The sequence below is a fragment of the Colias philodice genome, chromosome 20 (genome assembly GCF_061535455.1).
Source record: "Colias philodice isolate Cphi_HAF_F1 chromosome 20, ilColPhil1 Martin Lab GWU primary, whole genome shotgun sequence".
Lineage (NCBI taxonomy): Eukaryota > Metazoa > Arthropoda > Insecta > Lepidoptera > Pieridae > Colias > Colias philodice.
The window spans coordinates 2426478-2441980 of NC_143105.1; the positions used below are offsets into that span (position 1 = coordinate 2426478).

Here is a 15503-nt window from a genome sequence, read left to right on the forward strand (position 1 = left end):
GTAGCAGTCTATACAGTTTATTTTTGAAAAAATTCAGTGTCTGAAAAAATTCAGAGTGTTATATACTTACTGTTTCCCGTGGTCTTACCCGCATTGCTACGCTTCTATTGGTGCGTGCGTATTAAATAAATTGCCGTGCTCTATAATACATGGGCTATCTAGCACTGTAAAACTTTTGCACGCCTCATAAGCGAAGCGTTGAGGTGGGTACTACTGTCACTTCGCGCAAAACATCTGATTTTTCAAACTTAAAATGTCTTTATGTATCATACATTGCACTTGTAAGATAATACATACACACACATATTAAGAAAAAACACTATTTTTAACGTTCATGATATTTTTGATGTCATTTTTGTTATTTAAACTAGTTAAAAAACAGTTTAAAAAAGTTCTGTCTTGGACGTCCGTGTGTCTGTATGTGCGGATCCTTTTTCTTGTTAACACGATAGCGACCGAAATACTTTACTAATCGAGTCTTTTTTTTTCTCTTACGCTTGAGTATGCTCAGGAATAGAACCCTTTCATTTTTCAGGGTCTGATTCGATGTGGTTTAATTGTTATTAAATAAACAAAAATAATAATTAATAAATATTTATTAAAAAAAAATTATGAGGCGTGCACTTTTGGATTTTCCAAATTATTTCAAATTGGACTTGCAGTTCCTGAGATTAGCGCGTATAACAAAACGAACAACCTCTTCAGCTTTATAGGATAGATTTAAATGCAAAGTACAATAATTTATTATTGCAACTGCCAAATTACAGTCTGTTCATCGATTAGTAAAGTTCGATTAGTAGTTACTAAGAAAATAAAAGTCAATTTAATAAAGAAAATAAGTTTGTACGAACACATTAATTTACCAATATTTGCTTCTATATTTATGTAGGAATTGATATATTTTATTGCTATACTAGCTGTTGCCCGCGACTTCGTCCGCGATTCGGTCGTTTTTCGTCATTCGTCGTTTAAAAAAAATACGTGACACTTTATTTTTGAATGTTCTTAATTGTCTCTTATAAAATTTAACTACATTAAAATTGAATACTCTGATAAGAAAATCTTAAAATCATCGAAAATCATAGACATCGAATATCTGAGGAAAACATGAATGAATGTGATTTAAATTCTACATTTCTTAGTAATTAAAATAATAATCTAAATTAAATGTAGATTAACAGTTTGAGCGCACCATTATAGAATATGTACCTAAGTAATAAATTACGTTAGTTTACATAGTAACTTTACTAAAAACACGATGACTTTCTTTCGCGCTCGGTACCACAAACTAAACATGTTTGTGGTACGTGGCCCGCGTCACTTTACCCCCCACGAGTTCCCCTCCGTTGCTATGCGAAAATACATTCGTCGCCCTACTGTAGGAAAAATTGTAATACTGCGGCCTGGGCGTTATAACACGCTCAGGGAATTCCTGAGTGCTGATAGACTTCCGTCTATCGGCATTTATACCAATTTTATATTAATATCACCATCTTGAGGAAAAGCTTCTAATATCGATTTAAAACGCATATATACGGATTAACCTGATGAATTAACATGTTCTAAAATTGTGAAATGAGTTCAGTTTTAAATTCGAGAAATATTGATTTCTTGTATTCGATTATTCGTCGTAGTCGAATACAAAATATATTTAAAGAAACTTAGGTTGGCCTTCAGGCAAAAGGGATCCTATCAAATGATAAACTTGACCTTGTATCTTAAAAGTAAGAATGAAAGGAGCATCTGATAATTGTTGAGCACCAAAGGATCATTTAAAACGCAATACTATAAGAGCTAATATTGTCTAAGAACTGTTTAGATTGCACATGTTCCTCTAAAACTTAAAAGTAGTGATTTCAAAGGTTCCGGCGTATCTTCAAACGAAAGCCGACTCCTTACTCCACTTTAAAGCATTACAAAAAGAACATACTACGTTAATATCGCCTATACAGAAGATGATCTGTAATCGATTGTGAGGTTATAAGCAAACCCACTTTTATATTATTTTGTCGGACCACACCACCGAATTTGTAGATTGATCTTCTATGTTTACCTCTAAGTCATTAAGACTATGTCGAAATCTGTCTGCAATAAGACGGGCCTCTCGCTATTCGTCCGTTTAAAGAGACCAATAGTTTCAATTCTTAATCTTTCATTAAACAAACTTATTAATCGTTCTTGTCTCAAATAATGGTAATATTCGCGTCCCTACTCTAGTCATTGCTTATGCTCATGTTCATCTTCGAGAGATCGAATAATATTATGGTGCACCCTATTATTTGTCAAACGGTCTTCATATTGAGTAAAAGTTTCAGAATTCTCGAGATAAAATATGACGATCGTGATCAGCTGTGAGACGTAATTCCCTCTCAGTGAGGGTTTCGGTCTCACGGGATAGTACAATATGCCATTTGCGATCAGCTGTGAGACGTTATATATACCCTCAGTGAAGGTTTCGGTCTCACAGGATAGTACATGCCGTTCGCGGTCAGCTGTGAGCCGCAATTCTCGTTGTGAAGCGGTTTCAGGTTCGGCATAACACATGTTGTTTTCGGTCAATAGTAAGCCTCTTATCTCTAACGATCCTTGAGAACTCTTATTTCTCATTTTCTTAACTTTGCTCGAATTTCGATATATAAAGATTTTTTAGGTGGCACTATTGCGGGTGAATAAAAATTAAAACGGACTAAGAGTGTTATAATCTCAATCATCATCATCAATACATATAATAAAATTGTGGAAAAGTGATGTCTGTACAATTAAAATATGTAGAAAAAAATTAGCAGGTGTTATTATTATCGAGAAATCGAGAGAAACCATTTTTTTCTCTTAAAAGCTCCCCCCCTCCCACTTCCCGAACTCCGATTGACCGTAATTTATTTTTCCTTACATTTTTATCATATCCTTTTCTAATGGGTTTCATCCTACTGCGATTTTTTTTTGTTTCAAAAATTATCTACCCTGGTGTATAGGTAAATTTTCCACATAAAATGTCCTTTAAATTATGTCGTATTATATTTTTAACCCCCGACGCAAAAAGACTGGTGTTATGTGTTTGACCGCTATGTATTTCTGTGTGTGTGTGTGTGTCTGTCTATGGCACCGTAGCTGGCTAACAGGTAAACCGAATTAGATGCGGTTTTTTTTTGTTATGCAGAATATTTTCCGACGCTGGTTCTTAGATAAAGTGTATCAAAATTGGTTCATCCACTTATTATACCTACATAGGGGTAAAAGTGGGAATGAAAAAAATGAAAGTTATAATTTATTTTTAAAGATCGTCGGGAAGTTTATGAAATTATTTATTCCTTTTTCTATACACTTTTCTTCGTCTAAACGGTTTAGTTACGTGCTCTCTCTCTCTTCAGCCTTTAGTTACGTGCGTGAGACAGGAAAGATCTAATTTGGATTTGTTTCTGGATTTGATAAAAACTGAGTATCGATTAAGCTGATCAGTGGCTACTGGCTACACCATAGATTATTAAAAACATCCGTTTAAGAAAGGAAGGAAATAGAATTTGCTCCTCTCCCCCCCCCTGGTTCCTAAAAAATAATATGACATAATTTAAAAGAAATTTTACGTAGAATTAGTTAGGCATTTCTTTTTTGATTTTCGATATTATATACTAATCATAATTTTTAATTACAATATGTAGTAACTATTTGGTATAGGTTAGGCATTTCATTTCTTGATTTTCTTTAATAATTTGGTACGTAAGTTTTTTAGCTTAGTTTAGTAAGAAATTTTAATAACAATTCTTTTAATTATTTATGGTAGTACAACAGTACAGTATGGTTGTACGTATTTACTCAATAATTGTATGTTAAGTAGTAATTCAGCATGGGCGTAGCCACGGTGGGGCTGGGTGGGGCGCTTACCCTGGCTTTGATCTGGTAGGTACTAATTGTGAAGGGGAGTGGGCGTGGGCGTGGGATTGGGACTGAACGTGGCATATGGCGTGGGAGTGCGAGTGGGGGCATGAAAATAAAAATGATTTTTTATTGTTGCCCCACCCTGGGCCCATGGTCATAGGTCCCATAGTCACTATTCCACGCGAACGAAGTCGCGGGGACAGCTAGTAGACAAATATAATCAGAAAGCTTTGAACTCCTAAGCTCAACCATAAAAGATAGACATTTATGATGTCGGGAGATATTTTTTATATAATATGGAGAACATTTCTTTCATACTTGATTTCTGTGTAGCTTTAACCATTAAGATACACGCATTAAGAACGCACACGCGACGAAAGCTTAAAAATGGAGTTGCTGCTCTGCTCACGAATATGAAAAATAATTGTACCAAGTTTCGTTTAAATCCGTCGAGTAGTTTTTGTTTCTATAACGGTTATACAGACAGACAGACGGACAAACATTTTTGACGTCGATGTCGATCTCTAATCACCTCGTGATAGTTATTTAGGAAATATATTTCATGTGCAGAATTGACCTCTACAGATTTAATATAAATAGGTATACATATATTTAGATTCCAATTTCCATGTAACGTTAAATTCGACTATATAATAACTAACAGACAACGCAGGTTACTCTCGTTTCCGTAAGTTGAGGCGGCTACATATTCGGTCCTAATAACATGACTTTTTGTGAACGAAACGACAGCGCGGTTTAATGCGATGGCAACACCATCAGAAAAAAGGAAATATTTTTAACTTTGAAAAAATATTATGATTTACACTATTAATACTATTTTAACATTAACACAAAATATAAGACTGTGAGTATGTAAAAATAAATCCAGCTAGTTTCACATCACACTTATGTTTATAATTAGGTATACGACATGAAAATATATTAATTACCAAGCAATAATCATACAGATAAATACTGAACAAAAGTATTAACAGTCAAAGTATATTTTTACTCACAACATGTAAATGATGAAGGAATAATAATTATCAACGAACTAACCTTTTTGTATTAGAGTCCCGCCTCGTGATCGAATTATTAAAACACGAAGATTTTTAAAAATGTAACCAATGAACACAATCAATATTAGATTAACTGTAATGGTGTCTAGTTTGACTTAAAATAATATACATCTACCCTCACTTTTAAAAATGTAGTATATTCACACGAATTATATAAGCGCACCTTATAGGGAAGGGAAGATTTATTATGGGTTAAAGAGTTAAACAAATAAATAACATAATTATATTTAAATTATTAATTTTTAACATTGTGTTCAGTAGTGTTAACATGTAAATTGATTTGATTTTTACGAAATCTCATAGATGGCGCTGAATCAAATTTGTCTTTATAGTACAAAGATTCATTAAACAGTTTCTCTGCCCAAATTACGTAAATGACGTAGTTTTTATAGTGTAAAGCTAGATAATAGCATGGCTTACTCAAAAACAACATTTAAACATGAGTCTTTAGATTGTACGCTGTCGTAGTACACGGAATACGTAAGAAAAGTAAAGGTTCACAGCTCCTCCCCCGGAGGTGATAGCATGATAATATGTTTAAAAAAACCTCACACGACCTGTTAGTAATATTCATGCAAAATTTGAAGTCAATCTATGCAGTACTTTTCGAGATTAGCTCGGACAAACATACAGACAAACAGACAAACAGACAAACAGACAAACAGACAAAAATTCTAAAAACTATATTTTTGGCTTCTATATCGATTATAGATCATGGATTATGTATTCTTTTAAAAAAATATTCAATGTACAGTTTTGACTTTCCTACGATTTTATTATATGTATAGATAATATCTCATAATAGGTCTATGGAGAAGTCGTTTACCGATTAATTATATTATTTCGTCTTGTCATAACTACTTAATAGGCGTGAAATATTTATAAAATTAAACCACTTCAAGTGGAATTTAAAGTTACATTTATTGCCAGAAATATTGACATCTTTGCTATTCTGTTAAGGGCCGATTTTTCAATGCTTGGATAAAACTTATCCGTCCAATAAAGTATTACACCATTATATTAAAATGTCACGTAAACTGTCAAATACGGGCAATTAGAATACGTTTTTTAAATGGTAGTTTTATACATTATTTGACGGATAAATTTTATCAAATCATTGAAAAATCGGCCCTATAGATTTAAAACGGAAATAAAACAATTATAATTTCTTATTATCTTATTATAAATACTTATTTATTTTTCTTATCATAAGACGATTTTCGGAAAACCACTTGGCATATTGTTTTTAAAATGAAAACAATTGTTGTAAAAAGTACTAGGATAGCAAGTAAATCGAGGTAGCATTTCTGGTACCAGGGCATCATAAGTCCGGGAGAGCGTAGAAGCGGCGCGCCTTGTGTCCGCACTACATGCTCCACCCAGTGGACTAATTCTACTTCAGGAGAGACGGGACGATCGTGGTATATTAAGGATACTTCTATGGCTTTCATTTTGTACCTAAAAGATAATATATTATGAAGTCAAAATACATGTTCAATTGTTGTTTTGGAAAGGTCTTATATAACTGGGACACTCACTTGGGCTCAGTCAACATTTCTTGGATAGCTCGTTTCAAATCAACGTCCATACTGAATGATAAGTCGACTTTAATGGCGAATCCTTTCCTTACTGCCCTATCTGCATTGACGTATTGGTCCGCCATCCCTGGGATTATTATCATTGGAATTCCAAAGTGTACTGCTTCAGTAGTTGATAAAAGACCTCCATGAGAGATGAAGAAGAGGCAATTTGGATGTGCTAAAAAGATTAACAATACGATTACAAATTTTATAAAGGTTCCAAGCATGTTTATTAGTTTGGTAATGAAGCTGTAAATTATCATTTTCTTGTATTTAAAACAACGTACCAAGAATACCCTGTTGTGGTGCCCAATGTATAATATGTACATTTTTAGGTCTCTTCGGTAAATCTCTTTCGAATTTCCATATTACTGTTTGCTTTAATTCACCAAATATTTTCAATAAGTTCTGAATCGTCTTTTCTGGTAAAGTGTCACTCCTTAGATTAGATCCCATACTAAAGTAGATCACACCATGCTCAGCGCTATCCATTAATTTCTTCAGATTCTGAAATTTTCAATTGTACATATTTTAATTTATCTTCTTGAAAATTGCTAGAAATTATGTTATTAAATTTTTAGTTGTGCTTATTGTTTCTGTACTATTTGTAATAAAAAAAAAACAGTTCGTTTTTAATGTTCTCTACAGCTATCAAATGAATTGCATGCTTTAATTACAAACGGTTCCCAAACTTTATAATTTAAGTAAACAAATGCACTAAATAAGTATCTGCATGATAATGATTTCCGTAGATATAAGAATTGATTAAAAAAAACTTCAAAATATATAACCTAATTGATTGCATGTCAGGAAAAACATAATATATCAGTATATGGCTGGAAATTATTCTCTTTAAATTTCATCACATCACACCGAAGATCTCTCAGAATCTGTACTTAAAACAAAGTCTGCGGACTGCCTTCGAACAATATTTGTCCTAGAAAAACTTACCTGAGGAAGTGGTTTCACATTTTTCTCAATATGGTATCCACCAATGGGCTTGTAGTTTTGCGGCAACCTGGTTGCTTCTCCCAAAGATGCGTGTGAATTGCCCAGCATTAATGAGGCATTGTATTTTAGTTCAGTCAGACTTGGAACTGGTCTGTTCCTACTTCGAACGTGAGGGACAATATAGGTGTCGTAATACTTATTTTCTAGAGGGTCTATGTAGCTGAAACCAGAAGTTTCTAATAAAATACAATAATAATAGAGCTATAATTTTTTATATTGGAAGGCAGTAGAAACAAAGCAGAAAATCGTGCTTCATCGTTTATATGAGAAATATAAGCTTAGTATTTGGCTGATTTGTATCCATGTCTTCATTTATGTAAATGCACACTTATTATCCGTCTCAGCTCCCCATCTATACGCATGGTCTCTTTGATTTTCTTCAATACCAACAATAATTTACGTTTATATTCTATAGAAGGTGATGTTACTTACTATTTTTTCAACAATATTCCATTTATTTGGTTAAATAACTCCTCCACTCTTTCTTTAAAGTTAAACGGAGGAGCGTTATTCGAAGCAGATTCAGACACATAGGCCGGGTTGGGGAGCTCATCTATCAGCCTGAGCACCATCCAGTGAGGTTCTAGTGGGGAAAACCAGATATAAGGACAGTCGTACACAGCTGAGAATCTGAAAATAATAAGGGATTATTAAAAAAGTTTTCTTGGAAGACATCTACGTTTCCGAAGCTATGCAATATGATGAAATATGTGGATTTCATAGAAACATATGATTCTAAGAGTTGGAAAAACAGAAGAACAAGGTTCGATGTGGAATAAATTACATTATTAGCTCAATTACAAACCTCATATTATATAATTGCAAAGAAAAAATAAAATAGAAAACGCACTTTAATTTATCAGGAATTGTTGGATTGTCATCTTTTGTGAGCAACGACGTCATATTTTGTAAATGTATAAAAAATTTAATCTGTCCGTTTACAGTGGGTCAAAATATAGTCTGAAGGAGTCGGTTGAATACATACAAAAATAAAGGTGATAGCTTATGAAAGCTTGTTAAAAATCAGCCTGTAATATAAATGTCATTTATTCATAGCGATTGCAGAATGATGTGCCGATTGAATCAAGTTTAAGTTAATCTGACTGCTCGAAATCAATATATCTATATCTATAGGTATTAAAAGACATAGGGTAGTATTTTAAAGGCAGATTTGGGTTACAGAATATTCTGCTCATTTAAATTTTATGTACTTATAGTAGAGCCATTTTAATAGGCAACATTTGACAGTTCAACAAAATTCAACAACGTAACCTAGTAACGACGCGGACGACATAGAATAACATGATATTTCGTTTTGTTAGAACTGCACATTTGCTTAACTTTTTTCAATTACGATTACATATATTTATAATAATAACTAGCGAACCGCCCCGGCTTCGCACGGGTGTAATGCTGATACTAAATAGTAAATACACTACAGAAAAACTATGAACGTTGTATATAAAAACATAGCGTCCCGCTCCGGCTTCGCACGTGTATAAAATAGATAGCCGGGCGGCCGGCCTGTAGCGCTGCAAAGTGCAAACGCTACGTCCCGCAATTTTTAAATCTGTAATATTTTCGAAAATATTCACGGTGTAAAGGGCCATATAGATCTATATTAAATGAACAATGTATTCAAGGTATTTAATTGGTAAAGGATTAATGCTGTATTGGTTAAAATCGCATCGAAAATTAGCCATTATTTGTCGTAAAAAGTAAATGACAAAAAAAAGTTATTGTGGGTTATCCATAAGAGATAGACATATACCATCGCGGACTTTTCTGTAGACCTTTTCAATGTGTATAATACTTAGTACATTATTTTGATAAAACTCGTAGGGTTCAGCCTGCGTTTGCAATTTAAGCGGAAAAAATGTAATTTTTTACGACATCACATTAGAAACCTCCAAAATAACAGTACTTCTACACTATTTAATGGATGTTTTTATACATATAAACCTTCCTCTTGAATCACTCTATCTATTAAAAAAAACCGCATCAAAATCCGTTGCGTAGTTTCAAAGATTTAAGCGTACAAAGGGACATAGGGACATAGGGACAGGGAAAGCGACTTTGTTTTATACTATGTAGTGATGTACAATGTACATACAAGTTATTTTAAAGACTTCATTTTACTGATAAACCATTCTAAACATAATAAACAATTTCTGAATTAAAGAACTGACGTCGCTACAATTTTCTGTCAATAAACTTTTTTTCTTTTTAAATACCAGAGACGTTACTCTAAAAATCGAAATCTGACATCTAGAATCGAATGCATTGATTACTTGTGAATAAAAATCATCATAAATTAATAAATGCGTTGTGTTTTTTTAACTATGTATTATACCTACTTGTCTTATTTTGCTCCTTAAATTTACGAAAGAAAGTGTAACTGGGACAAGGATTCGCCTGATGAATTTTAAAATTGACATGTGTTTCAAGTTCGATTGACAAATGTTTCAAGTCCGTATCGAGTAATTCACTTTAATCGATGTTTTTAAGCAGGTTACCTCTCTTCGAAGATAAAATTGATAGACGTCAAATGCTGCCTATAAAATTGGCTCGACTATAATTCCAATTATATACCTATGTACGTTTTTAAAACAGTCAAGATAAAATGCCACTTTGAATAAATTAATTAAATTTAAACACATGATAAAAGAAAAATAAATAAAAAGTATAATTTCTAATCTTCTAGTTACCTACTTTTTCAATTTATATGATGACATACGAACAAAGTACGTACTTTGAATTTTTATTAATTATTATGCAAATGATAAATATACATATTATTGCAAACTCAAGGTGTTTGCAGATAACTAGGGCTCATAAAAACGCATTTAGGCGCATTCACGTGAAATTTTATTGATGACTAGATTTCCGCCCGCGGCTTCGCCCACGTTTTCAAAGAAATACCAGTATTATTCCCGTTCTTGTGGGACTTAAATAAATAGAAAGTAGCCTATGCCTAATTATGGGTCTTCAGCTACATACCTACATACCATTGTAATCGGTTCAGAAGTATTTGTGTGAAAGAGACAAACACCCATCCATCCTGACAAACTTTAGCATTTAATAATAATATAATATTTGTAGGACACATCAATGAAAATAATTTAGGAAATATTTCATGCGGAATATTTTACTTTTGAATTTCTTTGTAACTCACTCACTCACTCTGAATGTACATTATAAAATAAAATATGTATAATATAATCTTTGGTTTTCTTAAAAGTTGCACTACATTAATAAACAAACTTAACTTACCCAGCATTTAAGTCATGATAAATATACTCTAATATGAGAACGTCAAAGGTTTGGCTAACATCCTTCAGAAGGTTTTGAACTCGAGGGTTTTGTAGGGTCCTTTTTCCCACTTCCAAACAAACTTCCATTATAAGTTTTATAGAATGCAGGTCTACCTTTCCTTCCATCATATTTTGGATGCTCATTAAACCTCCTATAATATTATATTTTACTTTAATATTTACAAACCAAAACTACTGAAATGAAATATTATAATACTGAAGTCTGAAAGAAAACAATGACTGAAAACATAATTGGATAAAAATTCATTGAGGTATTATTATAGAGAGGACACCACGAACAAAATCTGTGTAACAAGCGCGACGGCGCGGGCCGGCTAGTGAGTCACTTTGTAGATATTCTGCCTCTTATTACTTATTATCTATACTAATATTATAAAGAGGAAAAGTTTGTAAGTATGTATGTATGTATGTATGTATGGTTTTCACGCATAAACTACTGGACCGATTTCAAAAATTCTTTCACCATTAGAAAGCTGCATCTTTACTGAGCAACATAGGCAATATTGCAATTTCAAAAAAATTAGAGATCCTTACCAAAAATGCAATAATGTAACCCAAGGTGTAAAAAAATCCTCAATAAAACTTCTGTCATCGCGTGCGCTGCGGAATCTATTGAAGATAGAACAAAAAAATGTTCTACGGTATTATAGAATGGATCAATATCTACAAGAAAGTCCGCGATACCATATGTCCATCTTCAGTAGTTATGTTACTACAACAACTTTTTTACGTTTTCAAAGTAAATAGAAGTGCCGACAGTAATCAAACCATGTTATCCATACAAATATATTAATCCTTATCCCATTAAATGATGTTTTATTATAGACTGTTTCAATACCAGCAAAATACTTTTTAAATGAAAAGAATTGGATATTCCATTCAAAAGATATGACGAATTTTTAAAAGTGTCAATCTACAGAAAATAGTAGGTAAGTATACTGTTCGAGCAGGCCGTAGTGCGGTGCGGGGGTCACGGAGGAATTCTACCAATATGCGTCTTGACGGAACACAGTGGGGTTTTGGTCGGTAGGAATCCGACATAACCCACGGCCCCTGCCCCGGAGGCCGTGGGTATCTATGAAAGATTTCCCCACTAAAACAAAAAAAAAGGCCGTAGTGCGGGACGGGGTAAAGGTGATTTTCATGTGATTAAAAATTAAACCTATAGTCCGACCTATAGTAGACTTTTCACTGTAACGATATCGCTATCTATGCGGGTGAAACCGCAGGGCATTGCTAGTTACTTATAAATTAAAACCAATCAATGTAACAAATAAATATTGTTTATCTTATTAAAAAAATATGAATAAAATTATCAATTAAAACCAATCAATGTAACAAAAAAATGGTTTGAGACGATTGACTCTAACTCGTGTTACAAATAGTTTAGTAGCGATGCCCTCTCTAGTACGTAGTACTTGGTAACTCAATGTAAAAATTCAGTAATGTGGCCATACCACTGAAAGGCTCGACGGGTCTGTATTATTTAAAGGGTATGCTTACCTTTAAAAATCTCAATATTTTCGCTAACATCTACAACTTTCAAGTTTTTCATTGGTTTTGGTGGATATGACGTTATGAACGTGACCTGCAAGCATAATTACATATCCATACTAATATTATAAATGCGAAAGTAACTCTGTCTGTCTGTCTGTTACTCAATCACGCCTAAACTACTGAACCAATTTGCATGAAATTTCGTATGGAGATATTTTGATACCCGAGAAAGGACATAGGCTACCTTTTATTGCGAAATATGTACCACGGGCGAAGCCGGGGGGGGACCACTAGTTTTAAAATAATCAATTAGTGACTTTTGATGATTAGTATCATAGTTTACCTAGATATCTACAACAATTAATTAATTGATCCAGCTAAAGCACTTAAGAATATAAAATTAATTACCAGTTCTCCGACCTACCGAATGTAATTCACAAAAATTGGTTAGACTTTTTCGACGGAGTTTGGTCACATATAATTTTACAAGAGAAATTGCAGTATAAAGGCAATTTAAAAAATTAAAAAATCGAGGCAAAATTATTTCTTTTTCCAATTTCGGGCGGGCCTTAGAATGCTACTAACTTAATTGCGACTCCTCATCGTAGAAAAAAATAATAATATAAAAAATGTTGTGTGGTTTTATGAAACTACGGTAAAAGTGAAACTGTTCGAACGGTTCCGAACACTGCTTTGTGTAGCGCATGTCGCGTGACGGTCGGCTGCCGAGTAGGTATACCTACTCGGCAGCCGCGATACACGCGACATGCGCTACACAGACCAAACAGTTTGAGACGATGTAATAAAAGTTTCACTTTAATAATACTTACCTCATGACCAGCATTGATTAAATGCCGAACAATACCTTCTCCTAAAATCCCATGACTCTTCCCAGGCAAGGAAACGACCACCAGAACTTTGTATGCACTACAATTAATTAGTAAAACTGCCAAACTAAGCAACTTAAACAACTCCATGTTTTAAAAACAATGAAATATAAATGACTATGCTTTTAGAAAGTGCATTTTATTATGTATCAATTTTTTTATGCCAATTATTTAAAGTGTGCGTCATTTGCGATACTATAATTATAATAATAATGTAGTTTATTTTTAACCGACTCGACAAAAACGATGAAGGTTTTCTTGGTTTATTAATTTTTTGTTCTTTTTTGTATTGTTTTTTAAAGAACCACGTCAATTGTTGCAGTCCACTCATTTGCTACTTATGAAGTGTATCAGGGGTTACTGGAAAAGTTTTATGAAAATCTTGAAAATCAGTTAGTTATTTTTGCACCACCATATCAGAAAATCGATTGTTATAAGATGATTTTTTTTCTCTATTTGAACTATTCCTCACAGTAAAAAATAAAATAGTAACTGTAAAAACTGTAATAATGTAATCAATGACGTTGTACCAAAAACATGTTGGTTAAAATATTTGCTACTATATTATTTACTAGCTTCCACCTGCGGCTTCGCCCGCGTGGTGTTTTGATAAAAGGTAGCCTATATTCTTTCTCAGGGTCTACAGATTGTCTGTGCCAAATTTCATCAAAATCGGTTGAAAGCGAGAAAGCGTAACAGGCAGACAGAGTTACTTTCGCATTTATAATATTAGTAGGGATCTAGGAACTGATTTTTTTATCGCTATATTTTATTTTTTACCCATAGTGCTCCGCTCCTATTGGTCATAGCGAGATGATATATATAGTCTATAGCTTTCCTCGATGAATGGGCTATCTCACTGAAAGAATTTGTCAAATACATGTACCTAGTTCCCGAGATAAGCGCGTTCAAACAAACTCAGCTTTATAATATTAGATTAATAATGTATAGAATAATTATAATCGAATAGCATTTAACACTTGGGTTTCAAACATTCCCTATTTCAAGTTTTAGATAGCCCATTTATCGAGGAAGGCTATAGGCTTCAAGACCAACAGGAGCAGAGCACTGCGGGTAAAACCGCGGAGTAAAGCCAGTTAGAACATAATATAAGATAACAGTGGAGAATCTAAGTGTCGTATATGTCCTTAGATTCTCAAAGCACTGTGTGCCGTTGTAACTAGTTATAAGTTAATTTTATTTATTTTTTTATGTATTAATGTGCATCGGTACAAATAAATGTATTTTCTTTCTTTTCTTTCTTTCTTTCTTTCACTACACTATTGATGGATTACTATACATACCTTATATTTAATCAGTATTTATCATAATTGACTAATTGAGCGATTAATAAAAGCATTGTCACTTATCAATAAAAACTACGACAAAAATTACGTTCATTTTAATGCAATAAATAAAAAATAAATAAATAAATCTTTATTGAATTTCATATTTTATATATACGACTAGCGGTCCACCCCGGCTTCGGCCGTGGTACCTACATGTTTAAACTATCCTATCTCTCAAGTTGGATCAAACTGCACATGGTGTGCGAAGTTTATTATAATCGGTTAAGTGGTTCAGGAGTCCATCGAGGACTGTTTGTCCTCGATGTGATGTCATATAATATATCATCACGCTAAGACCAACAGGAGACCACGCGGGTGAAACCGCGGAGCGCAGCTAGCTTAAAATAATAAGTCGTGTGGTTTCGTAATTATTAACGTACATCGAAGTGGGCATAAGTCGGCTAGTAGAATAAATAATATTATATACCAACATTCCCGTCCGATTAGGGCCCTTCTGGCCTCCTCCACTCAAGCGACAGCTCAAGCCGAGGTTCGTGATCCCCGTCAAGGGGGGACGCCCTTGTGCATGTCGCTACCAGGGTGAACCTTCAGTTCACCCCCGCGTCCGCGTTAAAATGTAGAAGCCCTTCTGGCTAACATTGAGAGACACCACACAAAAAAAAAAAAAATATACCAACATAATATTTAAGATTTTTATCAATACGTATGTACCTTAATTATTTGATAATCGCTCCGTACATATTATATGGATAAGAATTATATTTTTGTGTACATATTTAAAATTATTCCATAATTTCAAATGAACAAGTAAGGATGACTCCGCTGGTTTAGTTTTTATGTATACGTATATACATAAAAACTAAACCAGCGGAGTATTAGTTTAATTTACTTAATGTTTTTTAATTATAATTTTTTAACTGTAATATTTTTT

At 33.4% G+C, this 15503-nt stretch overlaps 1 protein-coding gene across 1 annotated transcript; it reads right to left on the reverse strand.

Annotated features, from left to right (window-relative positions):
- Positions 1 to 6142: 6142 nt before the first annotated feature.
- Positions 6143 to 13352, reverse strand: LOC149479308 (UDP-glucosyltransferase 2-like). Its single transcript, XM_089707951.1, has 8 exons — positions 13206 to 13352; positions 12382 to 12466; positions 10817 to 11009; positions 7976 to 8173; positions 7484 to 7703; positions 6820 to 7039; positions 6491 to 6710; positions 6143 to 6410 (listed from the first exon to the last, which is right to left on the reverse strand). The coding sequence occupies exons 1-8, from the start codon at positions 13350 to 13352 to the stop codon at positions 6143 to 6145; spliced, it is 1551 nt and encodes a 516-aa protein (XP_089564077.1).
- Between the last annotated feature and the right edge of the window lie 2151 nt (positions 13353 to 15503).

Excerpts from the sequence above, each read along its gene's own strand:
- LOC149479308 (XM_089707951.1), bottom strand. The coding sequence starts at position 13,352 with ATGGAGTTGTTTAAGTTGCTTAGTTTGGCAGTTTTACTAATTAATTGT. Across the intron at positions 12,467-13,205 it reads TAATCAATGCTGGTCATGAG|GTCACGTTCATAACGTCATA; the intron begins GTAAGTATTATT and ends TTATGCTTGCAG. Across the intron at positions 7,704-7,975 it reads GGAATATTGTTGAAAAAATA|CTACATAGACCCTCTAGAAA; the intron begins GTAAGTAACATC and ends TTCTGGTTTCAG.